This window comes from Mustela erminea, chromosome 18 (genome assembly GCF_009829155.1).
Source record: "Mustela erminea isolate mMusErm1 chromosome 18, mMusErm1.Pri, whole genome shotgun sequence".
NCBI lineage: Eukaryota > Metazoa > Chordata > Mammalia > Carnivora > Mustelidae > Mustela > Mustela erminea.
This window is the reverse complement of record NC_045631.1, coordinates 42,847,858-42,862,023: the sequence shown is the minus strand read 5'-3', so window position 1 is coordinate 42,862,023 and position 14,166 is coordinate 42,847,858. Positions and strand designations below refer to the sequence as shown.

The 14,166-nt window shown below is 44.8% G+C and overlaps 1 protein-coding gene and 1 non-coding gene across 3 annotated transcripts in view; both read right to left on the bottom strand.

Annotated features, from left to right (window-relative positions):
• The window catches only part of DHX8 (DEAH-box helicase 8), a 32,439-nt gene extending 22,789 nt beyond the window's left edge, over nucleotides 1-9,650 (bottom strand). The window contains exons 1-7 of one of the 2 annotated variants that reach the window (XM_032320561.1): nucleotides 9,431-9,650; nucleotides 3,935-4,020; nucleotides 2,912-2,984; nucleotides 2,393-2,478; nucleotides 1,427-1,536; nucleotides 673-1,038; nucleotides 49-193 (exon numbers count right to left, since the gene is read on the bottom strand). In XM_032320561.1, coding sequence (XP_032176452.1) covers nucleotides 49-193; nucleotides 673-1,038; nucleotides 1,427-1,536; nucleotides 2,393-2,478; nucleotides 2,912-2,984; nucleotides 3,935-4,020; nucleotides 9,431-9,578 — 1,014 coding nt within the window. In that variant the 5' untranslated portion in view covers nucleotides 9,579-9,650. The remainder of the gene's footprint in view (nucleotides 1-48; nucleotides 194-672; nucleotides 1,039-1,426; nucleotides 1,537-2,392; nucleotides 2,479-2,911; nucleotides 2,985-3,934; nucleotides 4,021-9,430) is intronic. The other variant, XM_032320560.1, reaches the window with a different exon arrangement.
• A 4,122-nt stretch (nucleotides 9,651-13,772) lies between these two features.
• On the bottom strand, nucleotides 13,773-13,845 carry TRNAK-UUU. The gene has a single exon. It is a non-coding gene; the product is annotated as a tRNA-Lys (tRNA).
• Nucleotides 13,846-14,166: the final 321 nt, after the last annotated feature.

Sequence of the window (14,166 nt, the reverse complement as noted above, 5' to 3'; positions counted from 1 at the left end):
TGTTTCCCTGGCCATGAGATGTAGAAACTGACTGGGTATCTCACCTACCTTCATGCTCAGACTGGTCTTGGTCCCAGTGAAGGACAGTACTTTGACCTTCACCCTCTGGCCTTTGCTCACCACATCAGCCACATTGGCCACACGGCCTTCTCGCCGGAGCTCAGAGATGTGCACCAGGCCTTCCCACCGCTTCCTAAGGGAGAGTCACACACATCTGGAGAATGCCTAAAATACCTTTACCCCAACAGATTTATTGTTGAAACTCAACAAAAGGAAATGGTCTTAAACTCCAAAACTTGAAAATACCAAGAAGGTGGTCAAAAAATAAAATAGTGGGGCACCTGGGTGGCTCAGTCAGTTTAAGTGTCTGACCTCTTCAATTCCACTAAGGGTTGTGATCTTATGGTTGTGAGATCAAGCCCCACATCAGGCTCAACACTTAGCATGGAGTCTGTTTGTCCCTCTCCCTCTGCTATCCCTGCCAGCCCCATGCACTCTCTCTCAAATAAACAAATAAAATCTTAAAAAAAAAAAAAAAGTCAAATTCTAACAACCTAATATAGTTGACTTCATTAAAGCAACATTAATCATAACTTTTTAGAATGTGAAAATCCCCAGTGATAAGAGAAATTCTGCACATCACAGGTGTGAAAGAAGAGTACCGGCCATTACCTTAATCCCTCCAGCTGCACAAAACATCCAAACTGCATGATGCTGGTAACTTTGCCATTGTAAATGTCTCCGATGGCAGGCTCTTCTGGGGGAGGACGGTCCACATGCTTATCCCGCCATCTGTCCAGATTCCTCTCCCCATACTTGTCCCGGTCCTTCCTATCTTTGGGGGGACTCTGACTTCTGCTCCTAGACCGATACCTAGACTTCCCTTTATTCCTTTCCCGGGTCCTGGAATGTGACCGGGAGCGGGACCGGTGTCTCCTTTTGTGGTCTCTATCACGGTCTCTGTCTCGCTCCCGATCTCGGTCCCGTTCTCGGTCCCGGTCGCGGCTCCGGCTCCGCTTCTTCTTCTTCGTCTTGTCCCTAACAAATCAACAAACACCTGTTTGAAAAAAGAAACCAGCCCAATTTCATGTCTCTGCATCCCAAAGCACCCAGCACAGTGCTGCATACATCACGTGCCTACTGAGTGCTGAACTGAATTAGAGTTTCTCTGTGACACCCCTGCAGGCCAATAAAAGAGGAGGTCACAAACATATTCAGCCTCCTTCAACCCAGACTTCTACCTTATGAACGACTTAGCATTCGCTGTGTAAATACTCTTTGCAGGGAGCAATGAAGGAGATCTAACAACGTGGGACATGGCCGGTCTAGATTCTGTAAACTTGCCCAAAATTCTGCTTAGCAGATCCACGAAATTCAACTATCACGATATCCTAAACCTCCAAAGGCTAAGACACTAAGGACGAACCGGTGCTCGGCATCTCGCTGCTTGTCCGGGCCCGCAGCACTGGGCATTAAGGCCTCTAGTTCCTTCAGCACATCCACAGCGACTTTCACGTCATCCTCATCCAGCATGGTCTGTAACAGCCGCAGCCGGAGAAGTTAGGAGGAGAGGGGGAGAAAATCGTGAGCATCCGCACTCCAGATCCCTCTACATCACTCCAGCCCCTACATCACTGACCACTTTATGCAAAGGAAGCAGAGGAGAGGCAGGTGATGATTTCCAGCAGAAGGAATGAGCAGAGGCTCTTGGAAATCACTGCTACGTTTGGCAAATTCCCTTTCTCTTTCATACAAGCCTAGCCTACAGAAGGCAATTAGCTACCACCCCTCCTGCAAAAGCATCCAAGGTATTACTATAAATAGAAAATAGATGTTAAGGGGGTTCCTGGGTGGCTCAGTCAGTTAACTCTCTGCTTCTCAGCTCAGGTCACAATCTCAGGGTCCTGGGATCAAGCCCCAAATCGAATCAGGCTCCCTGCTCAGTAGAGAGTCTGCTTCTCCTCTCCTTCTGCCCCTCCCCCTGCTTGTGCACTCTTGCACGCTCTCTCTCAATCTCTTTCAAAGAAATAAACAAAATCTTCAAAAAAATAAATAAAAACAAAAACACTTCTAACATGTAATAGAGCAAAAAAAATCTAATTTCACATATCAGTATATGTTCTAGAACCTTAAGCTATTCCATACTTATTTCATATCCCTAATCACTGCTCCCCACAACTGTCAATCCCATTTCCCTCAAACATCATTCTCTGAACTGGAACACTATTCTAGGCATAGTGCGCATTCAGGGAGTTGACCAACACTTTCAATTTGAAAAATATATTACAATGAACACAAACTTAAAACTAGGAACTAATGAGACAAAAAGCAAAGGGACAGGGATGGAGGAAACACCACAGTTTAGCAGACATTCTCAAAATAGTATCAGTACCCGGACAGAAGGGTTGTCTGGTTGGCAAAGGACTGGGAAGAGTTCCTTCAGCTTTTCTTTTCCGGTTTTGGGTTTAACAACTGGATCTTGTTTCATCAAAGAGCATCGAGGAGTTAAAAGTATAGAAAAAGAAAAAGAGAAAGACAGATTTAATATTTTTAACAAAGAACCTCAATATCAGATTTGCATCAAACTAAAAACCGAACATGGCATTTTTCTTTCTACATGTAACTCATGTACATTAATATAAACATAATCTGATTTCCTAAAAATAACACTGATGACAAAAACCTCAACAAACTATCTGGGCATGTGGTAGGGTGTGAGGGTGGGGAAAGAGATACATAAGAATTCATTTGATTAGTTATGTCTAACGAGTTTAATTTTACATCATCTGGGAAATGTTACTAGACTGTGAACTTGGCTCAAGAGCTGCCACAAGGGAAAAGAACACAATTTACAGGATGCTCACGCTCTACAGCGTTCTGGAAGCTAAGCACAGTCAGACACTCTACTCACCTTTGCTAGTAGAAGGCTTTGTTGGAGGCCGCATGGTTTGTATGAGGCGCAGCAAGTTACTAATAAGAGAATCCTTTGAAAAGACACAGAACAAAAATTATCAGCCCCTGAATTAGTGCTTAAAACCACTAGTTTTAGGGGCACTTAGGTGGCAACTGTCAGTTGAGTGTCTGACTCCTGGTTTCAGCGTAGGTCATGGTCTCAAGGTCATGAGATTGAGCTCCATGTCTGACTCCATGCTCAGTTTGAGCTTAAGATTTTCTCTCCTTCTGCCACTCCGCCCCCACACACATGCACTCTCTCTCACCCTCTCTAAAAAAAAACACATCTTGGGGCGCCTGGGTGGCTCAGTGGGTTAAGCCGCTGCCTTCAGCTCAGGTCGTGATCTTGGGGTCCTGGGATGGAGTCCCGCATTGGCCTCTCCGCTCAGCGGGGAGCCTGCTTCCCTCTCTCTCTCTGCCTACTTGTGATCTTTCTCTGTCAAATTAATAAATAAAATCTTTAAAAAAAAATTAAAATTAAAAAATTAAAAAACACATCTTAAAAAAAAAAAAGAAAGAAAAACTGGTTGTACACCTGAATGGAGCTAGCTGGAACAAACAAAGCACAGAGTATCTATATGATGGGCATGAACCTAGCAAAGTGGCTTCAGAGAAAGCTGATATTTAGGACTCTTTGGGGGGAAAAGTAATTCAGTTCCATTCAACCATTTTTATTTTCCACTGTTCAGAATTACTTCCAAAATCTAGACTCTTTTGCTTTTGACTTCGGATTTATAGATCAAGACTATAAACACTCAGAAAGACTTAATGATGGAAATCCTGCCCCACTTTCCTAGAAAGGCATCACAGGAAATCCGGTTATATCACCGCTGCCGCGCGGTATGAAAACATTGCACATTTACGGCTTTCTTTGATTGGTATGTACAAATTATCTCCTTTCTCCACCGAAATCCTATGTGAAATCCTATCAAAATTTCAGTAGTGACATTAAAATAAAACAAGGGTCCCTAGATACACATACCGTGAATTCAGCGCCATTTTTGACCAGGGAAGCCTTAAAAGTATCAAAGGTGGTATTCTTCTCAGCGAGACTGATCACAAATTCAGCTGCAAAGGAGAAAAGGGATTAAAACTGGAATGGAGACCAGTAAAAAATCACTTTCAAGTACATTAAAAGCCAAACCAATTAGCCTATCCAAGAGTCATAAAAACCAGAGAGCGCCATCCAGTAAGAGTAAAGAGAATTTAGAGTACCAAGATTATCCAGGTATGTTCCAGTTCATTTTCAGAAATGCAAAGATATTACTACAGAATGGCTCGCCAGGCCCTTCACGCACCAAAGCGAGAAAATTTCTCCCTCCCCCAGATCATCACACTCTTCTCACAAGACTAGTAGCTGACCACATTGCCACAGAGACTCCAGAGGTGACTGTACCCAAAAGCAAGAGCCCTCCTTCCCCCCTCCCATCTCCCCCCATGGAAGCACACAGTAGGAAGCTTTCTACAGTTTCAGGAAGGTCAGACCCAATCTATCTACGCCAGCCAGGCGGCTGCTGGGTGATACAATCTCCAAGTTGATCAAAGACTCACTTGCCCCCCAGATTTTTCTCTACAAACCTGCCCAGTGTTGGAAATTTCTAATATTAGAGATAGTTATTAAGTAAGAGACTTTCGGGAGCAAAGTGCATTTTTTGAGGGACTGATAGTAACATTCACGCTGTGAACCCCACAGGAAAGCGGTAATGGTTTCATCTGGATTTTAAAGCTAAAATGTAACAATAATAGCATGGGAGATCTGGATAACTAACATAAACTAGTGCTCTCATACCATCTCCGAGCTGGCATTTCTATGCCTTTACCTTTTTGATGCCATTAAGTAAAAGCCAAATGCCATCAGAGTACAGGGACAGAGCTTACACATAACAATGTCAATGGTCAAGGCTTTGTGACCGCCCTGTTGTGCCCAGCAAGCACTATGCTAAGTGCTTCACCAGAGTTATCCCCATGTCTCACAACAGCCCCCATCGGCAGATGCCATTATTGTCCCCCCCCCCCGCCTTTTTTTTCAGATGAGGCGGCTAAGGGTTTGAGATGCTGACCTACCCTACAATAACTGGTGGAGCCAGAGTGGAACCGAGGCAACCTGACTTCTGGGTCCACATTCCCCGGAGAAATGTGGAGAGAGAAGTCAGTCACGTGGTGCTGGGCATGCAGTGCTCGAGAAGACTACTCCGAAGCAATCAGCAGCACATTCACACTGTGGCTGTCATTAATCAGGGGCTTTTTCTTAATTTTCAAAATTATATGGGGATATCATTAAATTAAGTCAACAATCAAAGATGAACTAGTGAGTCAGAATTTTTTAAGATATATTGATTTTTTTTTAAATTTTTATTTATTTGACAGAGAGAGAGAGATGATAGGTAGGCAGAGAGACAGGCAGAGAGAGAGGAGGAAGCAGGCTCCCCGCTGAGCAGAAAGCCCGATGTGGGGCTCAATCCCAGGACCCTGAGATCATGACCTGAGCTGAAGGCAGAGGCTTAACCCACTGAGCCACCCAGGTGCCCCAAGATATATTGATTTTTGAAAGAGAGAGAGAGTGATCAGAAGCAGGGGGAGGGGGAGAGGGAGAAGCAGGCTTCCCTCGGGGCTGGATCCCAGGACTCTGGGATCACGACCTGAGCTGAAGGCTGACACTTAAGGACTGAACCACCCAGGCACCCAGAATTTTTTTTTTTTTTTTAAATGAGTTCTACACCCAATGTGGGGCTCAAATTCACGACCTGGAGATCGAGTCACATGCTCTACCAACTGACTTGGCCTCAAAGATGAATTAGTGATTAAAAACAAGTCGTTGCTGGAGCGCCTGGGGGGGCTCAGTCATTAAGCATCTGCCTTCAGCTCAGGTCATGATCCCGGGGTCCTGGAATCAAGCTCCGCGTGGAGCTCCCTGCTCTGCAGGAAGCCTGTTTCTCCCTCTCCCACTCCCCCTACTTGTGCTCCTCTCTGGCTGTCTCTCTGTCAAATAAATAAAAATCTTAAAAAAAAAAAAAAAAAGTTAAGTGGTGAAAACAGGAAAAATAATGAAACTGATTTAAGTAATAGTACTTAGGGTACTCAGGGTGTTTGGGTGGCTCATTCGGTTAACCATCTGACTCTTAACTTTCAGCTCAGGTCATGCTATCAAGGTGGTAAGATCGAGCCCTGCATCAGGCTCCCAGTTGAACATGGAGGCCGATTAAGATTCTCTCTCTCCTGGGGCACCTGGGTGGCTCAGTGGATTAAAGCCTCTGCCTTCGGCTCAGGTCATGATCCCAGGGTCCTGGGGATAGAGCCCACATCGGGCTCTCTGCTCAGCAGGGAGCCTGCTTCCTCCTCTCTCTCTCTTTCTGCCTGCCTCTCTGCCTACTTCTCTCCCTCTTCCACTGTCCCTCCCCCACCATCTCCCTTAAAAAGAAAAAACACATTAAAGCCAAAATCAAAAGAATCAAGTCAATAAATAAATATAAGAGTAGCAAATAGGGTGGCTCAGTGAGTTAAAGCCTCTGCTTTCCCCTTAGGTCATGATCCCAGGGTCCTGGGATCAAGCCCCCTCGGGCTCTCTGCTCAGTGGGGAGCCTGCTTCCCTTCCTCTCTCTCTGCCTGCCTCTCTGCCTATTTGTCATCTCTCTCTGTCAAATAAATAAAAATTTAAAAAAAAATTTTTAAATGTAAGAGTAGCAAATATAGGGGCGCCTGGGTGGCTCAGCTGGTTAAACAACGGCCTTCAGCTCAGGTCATGATCCTGGAGTCCCGGGATCAAGTCCTACATCGGGCTCCCTGCTCAGCAGGGAATCTGCTTCTCCCACTGACCTCTCTCCTCTTACGCTCTCTCTCTAATACATAAATAAAAATCTTTAAAAAGAAAAAAAACGAGCAGCAAATATACACCTTTTAGATATTAAACCCACTCTGGCAATTTAGTTTCAAATGAACAATACTATCTCATTTTTCCAACTTTAGTAACTTTAATGTTACTGGTTTTATAATTCTGTGTACAACACTGTGATATTGAGATTTATAACAAGAAATGTATGTTTGGTCTCCATCATCTTTCCCAGCACAGCAGCACTCCTAAAAGCCCTTGGAATTTCAGAGGTGTGGAGAATGAAACAAGTCTTTTGTTACATTAAGGAGATGACTTTAGGAAAGCTCCTCAAAAAGGGAGAGGCTGGGGGCTGGCTGCCTGGGAAACCAACCGTTTGTTTACCGGCTAGAACTTGCAGTCCCACCCCTGTCCTCTGGAGACGGGAAAGAGGCTGGAGATTGAGTTCGTTTTCCAATGGCCAACAATTTAATCAATTATGCCTTTTTTTTTTCAATTATGCCTATTATAATAAATCCTCCACAAACACCCAAAAGGACTGGGTTTGGAGAGCTTATGGCGACGGGAACACATGGAGATTTGAGGACAGTGGGTACTTAGAGAGCATGGACACTGGTCAACCTTTCCCATATACATGCCCTACACATCTCTTTTATCTGGTTATCCCTGAGTTATATCCTTTTATAATAAACCGGTAATCTAGTAAGTAAAATGTTTCTCTGAGTTCTAGGAGTCGCCCTAGCAAATTAATCAAACCCAAGGAGGGGGGTCATTGGAACCTCTGATCTATATATAGTGACTTGGTGGGCACAGGTTGACAACCTGACCTTGCAAATGGTATTTGAAGTTTGGGGTGGGGCAGTCTTGTAGGTCTGAGTCCATAACCTGTGGGATCTGATGCTATCTACAGGCAGACAGCATCAAAACTCAGTTCAATGTAGGTTTACCACCCAGTGTCACAGAACTGCTTAGCAGTCCTGGAAAAAACACACATTACAAATGGCGTCAGGGGGCCCTCGCTGGCTCATTTGGAAGAGGGTGCAACCCCTGATCTCAAGTTCGTGAGTCCAAGCCCCATGCTGGCCACAGAGATTACTTAAATATTTTTAATAAATAAAAAGATGGTGTCAGAATTACAAACAGAAAAAAAAATTTGTGGTCTACCTGCAGATTAAATGGAGTCTTCAGTCATATATAGGCTAGAAAATTATGGCGTTTATACCTCATTCTATTTTTGTACATAATGAGGTTAACATCAAAACGATTTAACACTGGCTCATTAAATGTTTGCTGAAGGAACAGACAACCCAGAGAGCAAACTACAAGAGTGTCACTCATCACCATCTAAAAGAGAGGGAGAATGAAGACAAATGATACAGGACAAGCTTATCTTGACTGGGAAGCAAGAAAAAGGTGAACTAAAACAAACTGGCGGCAACGCATCTTCCTAGGTGTCACATGATAACCCCGGAAAAAACACCTTATCGTCCCCATTTCACAGATGAGGAAAACAGCTTCAGAGACATTAGGTATCTTAATCAAGATCACACATCTAACCTCCCTGACCCCTTTTGTCACATGCCCTTTCCCCTCCATCTCTTCAGTTGATGGCTTCATCTTCATTTAGAAAAGAGAAAAACTAAACGGAAGTCTCCCTCATCTTCCTACCACCAGTCCCTAAACCTATCTGCATCTACAACCACATTCTCTGTCCTCCTTCCTATTAAAATGGATCAAGCATCCCTGTACCTATCAAAGGTGAACACCTCCACTGACGCTTTTGATCCCTTCCTCCCTTTGCTTTCATAAGGACTCCACCTGCCTGTGGCCTTAGCTCTAGGCCCCCGGCCTTTTTCAGTTCCACCTTCTGGTACATTCTATCCGTAAACGCCTAATAAGTGGTTGAGAACAATTAAAGGCAGACTTCGAAAGACTTGGGATTCCAGATTAGGCTCACCTTTGATATGTAACTTTGAGGGGGATCACTTAATTACTCGACCCTTAGGTTTTTGGGGTTTCTTTTACGTTTGTATTTATTTACTTGACAGAGAGAGCAAGAGAGCGCACAAGCAGGGGGAGCTGCAAGTAGTGGGAGGGGGAGACGCAGGTGAGCACGGAGCACCACACAGGGCTTGATCCCAGGTCCCTGGGAACATGACCTGAGCCAAAGGCAGACGCTTAACCGACTGAATCATCCGGGAGCCCAAGACCCTTGTTTTCTTAATGGAAAAACAAATACTATCTGACACGGTCGTGTGAAGACCAAGTAAGATAATGTAAGTAAAGCCCTGTGCATAATATCTGCCCTGTCAATAAAGGTCGGCCATCATTATCATCATTACGAAGCGGCTGCTGCTGCTGCTGTTGTTAACGCTGCTGAATTAACTAAGGCTGGGGCTGGGGAGGGAGCAGGGAGCAGGAGCGATAGCCGCTCGGGGTTTCACTGATAGCTCTGGGCAATGGTCTCTTTAACACCTCAGCCTGGAGGGTTCTCAAGCGGGGGATAAGGCCGCTGCTTCCCTGGGCCCAAGCAGCTGCGACAGAGAGGGAAAGAGATTCACAGAAACACAGGTACTCAGCCCATCAACCCCATTTCTCCTTCCGCTTCCCTCGACCCAAGCCCAGAGGCCGCGGGGGCCTCCTCCGACTTACCCAAATCCTTGTCGTTAATCCCCAGGTGATTGTCCAGCTCGGTGCAAACTTTGGACACTAAAGACAGATACTCGAGTTTGGCGAGTTCTTCCGCGGGGCCTAGTTCTGTGGTGGTTACGGCTCCCGCCAGGGCCACAGCCACCGCCATGGCTAAGGCCGCCGCCGCCCAGCTTTACAGCCGGCCTTCAGAGCTACTCCCGGCCTGCTCCAGTATTCACTTCCGGGTCGGCGCACGTCCTTTTTGTTTACAGTAAATTGAAAACGAACGGAATTTCCCGTGGCGCAGCCTACGAATCATAGAGATCACACAGGAAGTGCTTAAGGAAGGGACGGCCAAGTGGGTTACTCTGTACGCCGGCAGCGCCCTCTACAGGCCAGCGAGCTTCTCAGGGGGCTCTCAGGCCCAGAAACGCTCGCTCTCAAGCGCTCTCCCACTTGACGTCGGCAGAGGGCGACCGTAGCCTGCGCAAAGGGCGCCGGGAAGTTACGACCCTCACGCCTCCTGCGCGCCTGCGCCTGCGCTTTGGAAAAGGAACCCGAATTCAAGCCTAGAAAAGGCAAAATTTGCTTTATAGCGGTTCCTTCTATCCCCGGAGCTTTACCTCTTCATGGCTCGTGACTACTATCTTGAGCGATTCTGTAACAAACCACTAGGCGATAGTCTAATTCTGTTATTAATTCATTTTACAGATAAGGAAACTGACACTTCCGCTAATCTAAGTGACACTGGGCAAATTAATGTTTGGGGATTGCGTTTTCTTATCTATAAAATGGGATAATGTCGCTGTAAATGGGCTCAGGTGATAACTAAGACAATTGGGCAAGGAGTCTGACACATAGTAAACACACTACGAATGCCAGTTACTCTAAGCCTGAGGGTGAGATAATGGTCAGTGTCAAATTCATCTGTCAGGTACAGGTCCCCTCAGTCTGAGACCCCAGAGAGCCACCCGGCTGTCTTGTGAAAACCACTTATCAACTCCGAATTTTCCCCTGCCAGTACCCTCAGAATTTGTGCCCCCCAGATAGCAGCCGTGCTGTGAACCTAAGGTCATAAGCTCGGGTCTCCCAACTTGTATTTCTGGTCTCCGTTTTCCTTTGCAACAATCCTAAGGTGAAGTAAGGATTCTCCCACACCGCACTGCTCTGTGTAACGCATAACGAAATGAAGGCACCCTGGCGTGAGTGACCCTCCAATCAAGCAAAAGGGAGGATGTCAGACCCTTTTGGTTTTAGCTTCAGGCTACATTACAGTGCTGCACCTTTGGACTATGTCCCTCCAGCATCTCACCACGGACTGAAAAAATGACAGAGAAAAACCAGGAGCAATAGCTCTCACTGACTCCAAAAGCTCCGTGTTTCCAGGTTCCTAAGGAATCAGTACTGCTCGGATTCTTTTTCCTGGTGAATGGAAAGGAAGATCCTGCTCTCCAGTCAATGTGCTCAACTTGCCAGCTTAGGGACTTAACCCATTTGACTTCCTTTCTCTGCCTTTAGAAATTTTAAATTTATATTCTGCTTTATTTACCTGGAAGGAGGGGGGAACATGGAGTTTGTTTTGTCTTCAAAGCGCTGTGGGGAAAAGGGATATAGAACCACAGTGGGTAGTAGTCGGTGGTAGTAGCAGTAGTAGTAGCAGTAAATACTGTAAGATCTCTTAGAGATGGGGAGCCTGGGTGGCTCAGTTGGTTAAGTGCCTGCCTTCACCTTGGGTCTTGATCCCAGTGTCCTGGGATCAAGCCTCTAGTTGGGGGGGGGGGGTTCCTGCTAGGTGGGAGGCCTACTGCTCCCCCTACCCCTGTTCGTGCTCTCTCCCTCTCTCTCTCAAATACATAAATAAATAATGCATAAATAAAATAATTTTTTAAAAAGATTCTCTCTCTCTCTCCCTCTGCCTGCACCCCCACATGCTCTCTCTCTCAAAAAAATTTTAAAAATAAAGTTTAACTTTAAGCACTCTTAGGATTATTTGGAAATTATTGAACATGCATCTCAGTAGTAAATATTAACAGCAAAACTTACCAAATTTTATTTACATATACATGTTTTCAAGAGTGCAAGTTTGTTACACAATACACATATTTCCTGTAACACCAAGGAATTTTTTTAAGCCAAAGGAAAAGAAAGAAAAGCAAAGATAATGGATAACTTGACAGCCCAAATGCAGATGCCCATGAAATCCTCTTCTCCCCTAAGAGACACTGAATCAAATGCAGTCCAAAAATGAATATATTCCTATTGCCCTTTGGTTAATATATATATAATATTATGTTAGTAATATTATAATAATATTATAATACTTTATTAAACATATCAGATACTTCTAATTGCCCATTATAACTATATTGCTTTCCTTGGACCGCTTCCATGTGGCCCTTACAACACAGCCATTGACAGTTTGCAGTAAATAATTTACCTTCACCAAAAAATACATTAAAACAAATACCCTAGGCCTCATCACCACCCACACTACCACCCATTATGGGTAAGAAATGATTTCCCACCATCCTCTTTGTAGTAACAAGGACTTCGCTTTGATGCCTATTCCTAGACTGATATATGTGTTCGGCCCTAACCACAATCCCCCCATTATTTCTATTCTGTCTCAGAGACTAGTCACAGCTGCTGGCATTCTGGTAAGAAGTTGGGGAAGGTAGGAAGCAGAGAAGAAACTACTGAAGCTCTTTGCAACCCTAGATTGGATGGGGTATGGCAGAAATCACCCAAGTGTGTGTAGCCAAAAGGTGGCATCCTCAGAGAAGTTGGTGAGAAAAATCACAAGACTTCCTGCCACCAAAACAAGAAGGAATTGCTGCAGCCAAGACAGGCCTAGCTTTTTCTGTTGGGGGGAATCTCAGCTCTTGGGGGAAACACCTCTGCCCTGGAAGGTAAAAATCAGAATGATTTGCTTCTAAGTATATAACTGCCACTTGGCTATGATTGTTATTAATGACAGGGAACTTTAGAAAAAATGGGACCTCCTTCACTGCTCCACTGGAGCCCTGACCCAACCTAGAGACGTTGACAAAGATGCCCTAAATCCTTTCATCTGAGATCCTCCCTGATAGGGGCAGGGCCCCAGAGAAAATGAAGCAGTAAAAATACCTCTTTGACTTTTCCCCCCAATTCTTCTCCAAATCTGAATGAATTCATCAAACTCATATGGAACATCTACTTTGGACCCGGGCACTTTGATAAGTTCTGAAAAGGACACTTAGGGATCTGAGAGGTGGTGGGAAGCTGTCAGGGAAGAATTAGAAAACTATAAATACTGCACTGGTGGCTGGAGGCAGAGCTGTGTTTATTAATTCTGCTCTCTCTGCTGCCTAAACATGAGGGCAGGTGATTGGAAGACAAAAAACAAAGCAGGGCTGCCCCCTGTCATCTGGGGGCAGCTGGAGGAGGGGAGGGGACAGACCGGGGCCAGGGCCATCTCACAGGACAGTTTCTCCAGTTGCAATCCATTATTTGTCAGCCTTATCTTTTTAAACCCAGGCACAGCCTCGATTTTGCTCTAAATGTCCCTGACATAAAATTTCCTCTCATGTTAGGCCAACAACCTACCATCAGTAATAATGGATGTTTGGGCTGCAAATTCTCCAAAGCTTTATAGTATTAGGCAAAAAAACATTCCTCCCATGGGGCGCCTAGGTGGCTCGGTTAGTTAGGCGACTGCCTTTGGCTCAGGTCATGATCCTGGAGTCCCGGGATCGAGGCCTGCATTGGGTTCCCTGCTTGGCAGGGAATCTGCTTCTCCCTCTGACCTCTTCCCTCTCATGCTCTCTTTCTCTCTCAAATAAATAAATAAAATAAAATGTTTAAAAATAATTTAAAAAACACATTCCTCCTCAACAGGGCCTCTTTTTGGGGTCACAATCAAGTTTCCTCCTTCCTCACTTTCAGGGCCATCTTTAAAATATTAGGAAAAAAAGAAAAAAAAATCAGACACCCAGACATGCTTTCAAGATGAACTTTGTTAAAAAAAAAAAAATAGGGGCGCCTGGGTGGCTCAGTGGGTTGAGCCTCTGCCTTCAGCTCTGGTCATGATCTCAGCGTCCTAGGATTAAACCCCATGTCAGGCTCTCTGCTCACCAGGGAGCCTGCTTCCCCCTTTCTGCCTACTTGTGATCTCTGTCTCTCTGTCAAACAAATAAATAAAATCTTTAAAAAAAAAAAATTATTCTCCCATCTCCACTTTCCACTTCCTCATCTTCTGTGAGAATAGTAAGGAATTTTCACATATTTATTTATGAGTTAATCATCCTTTAAATGACCCTGCTTCTTAAACTTGATTTAAGTTTATCTTTTTTAAGTGTATTTATTTATTTTTTAGTAATCTCTACGTCCAGCATGGGGTTTGAACTCATGACCTGGAGATTAAAAGTCACATGCTCTTCCGACTGAGCCAGCCAGGCGCCCCTAGGTTGGTTTTCTTTAAAAAACAAATTTTTTAGAAGTCAATATTGCAAGCATGGGCAACAAAGTGACAAGATACATTCGACTTCTTTTTCCTCTAGTGATTTGTGTAGCCTCTGGTTTCTATTTGAGGTAATTCTTTGGGAACTTTTAAGGCTTTCCTCAGGAGAGATTCAAAAAATAAGCCCAACCAAGAAGTGTGTTGATGGGAAGAGACCAGAAATAAAAGAGGGACGATGTTCCATTTGCAAACCAAGCATGTCAACAGCCGTCCAGTTAGTCGCGGACCAAAGATCTGGGGTCATCTTCTTGCCACTAAG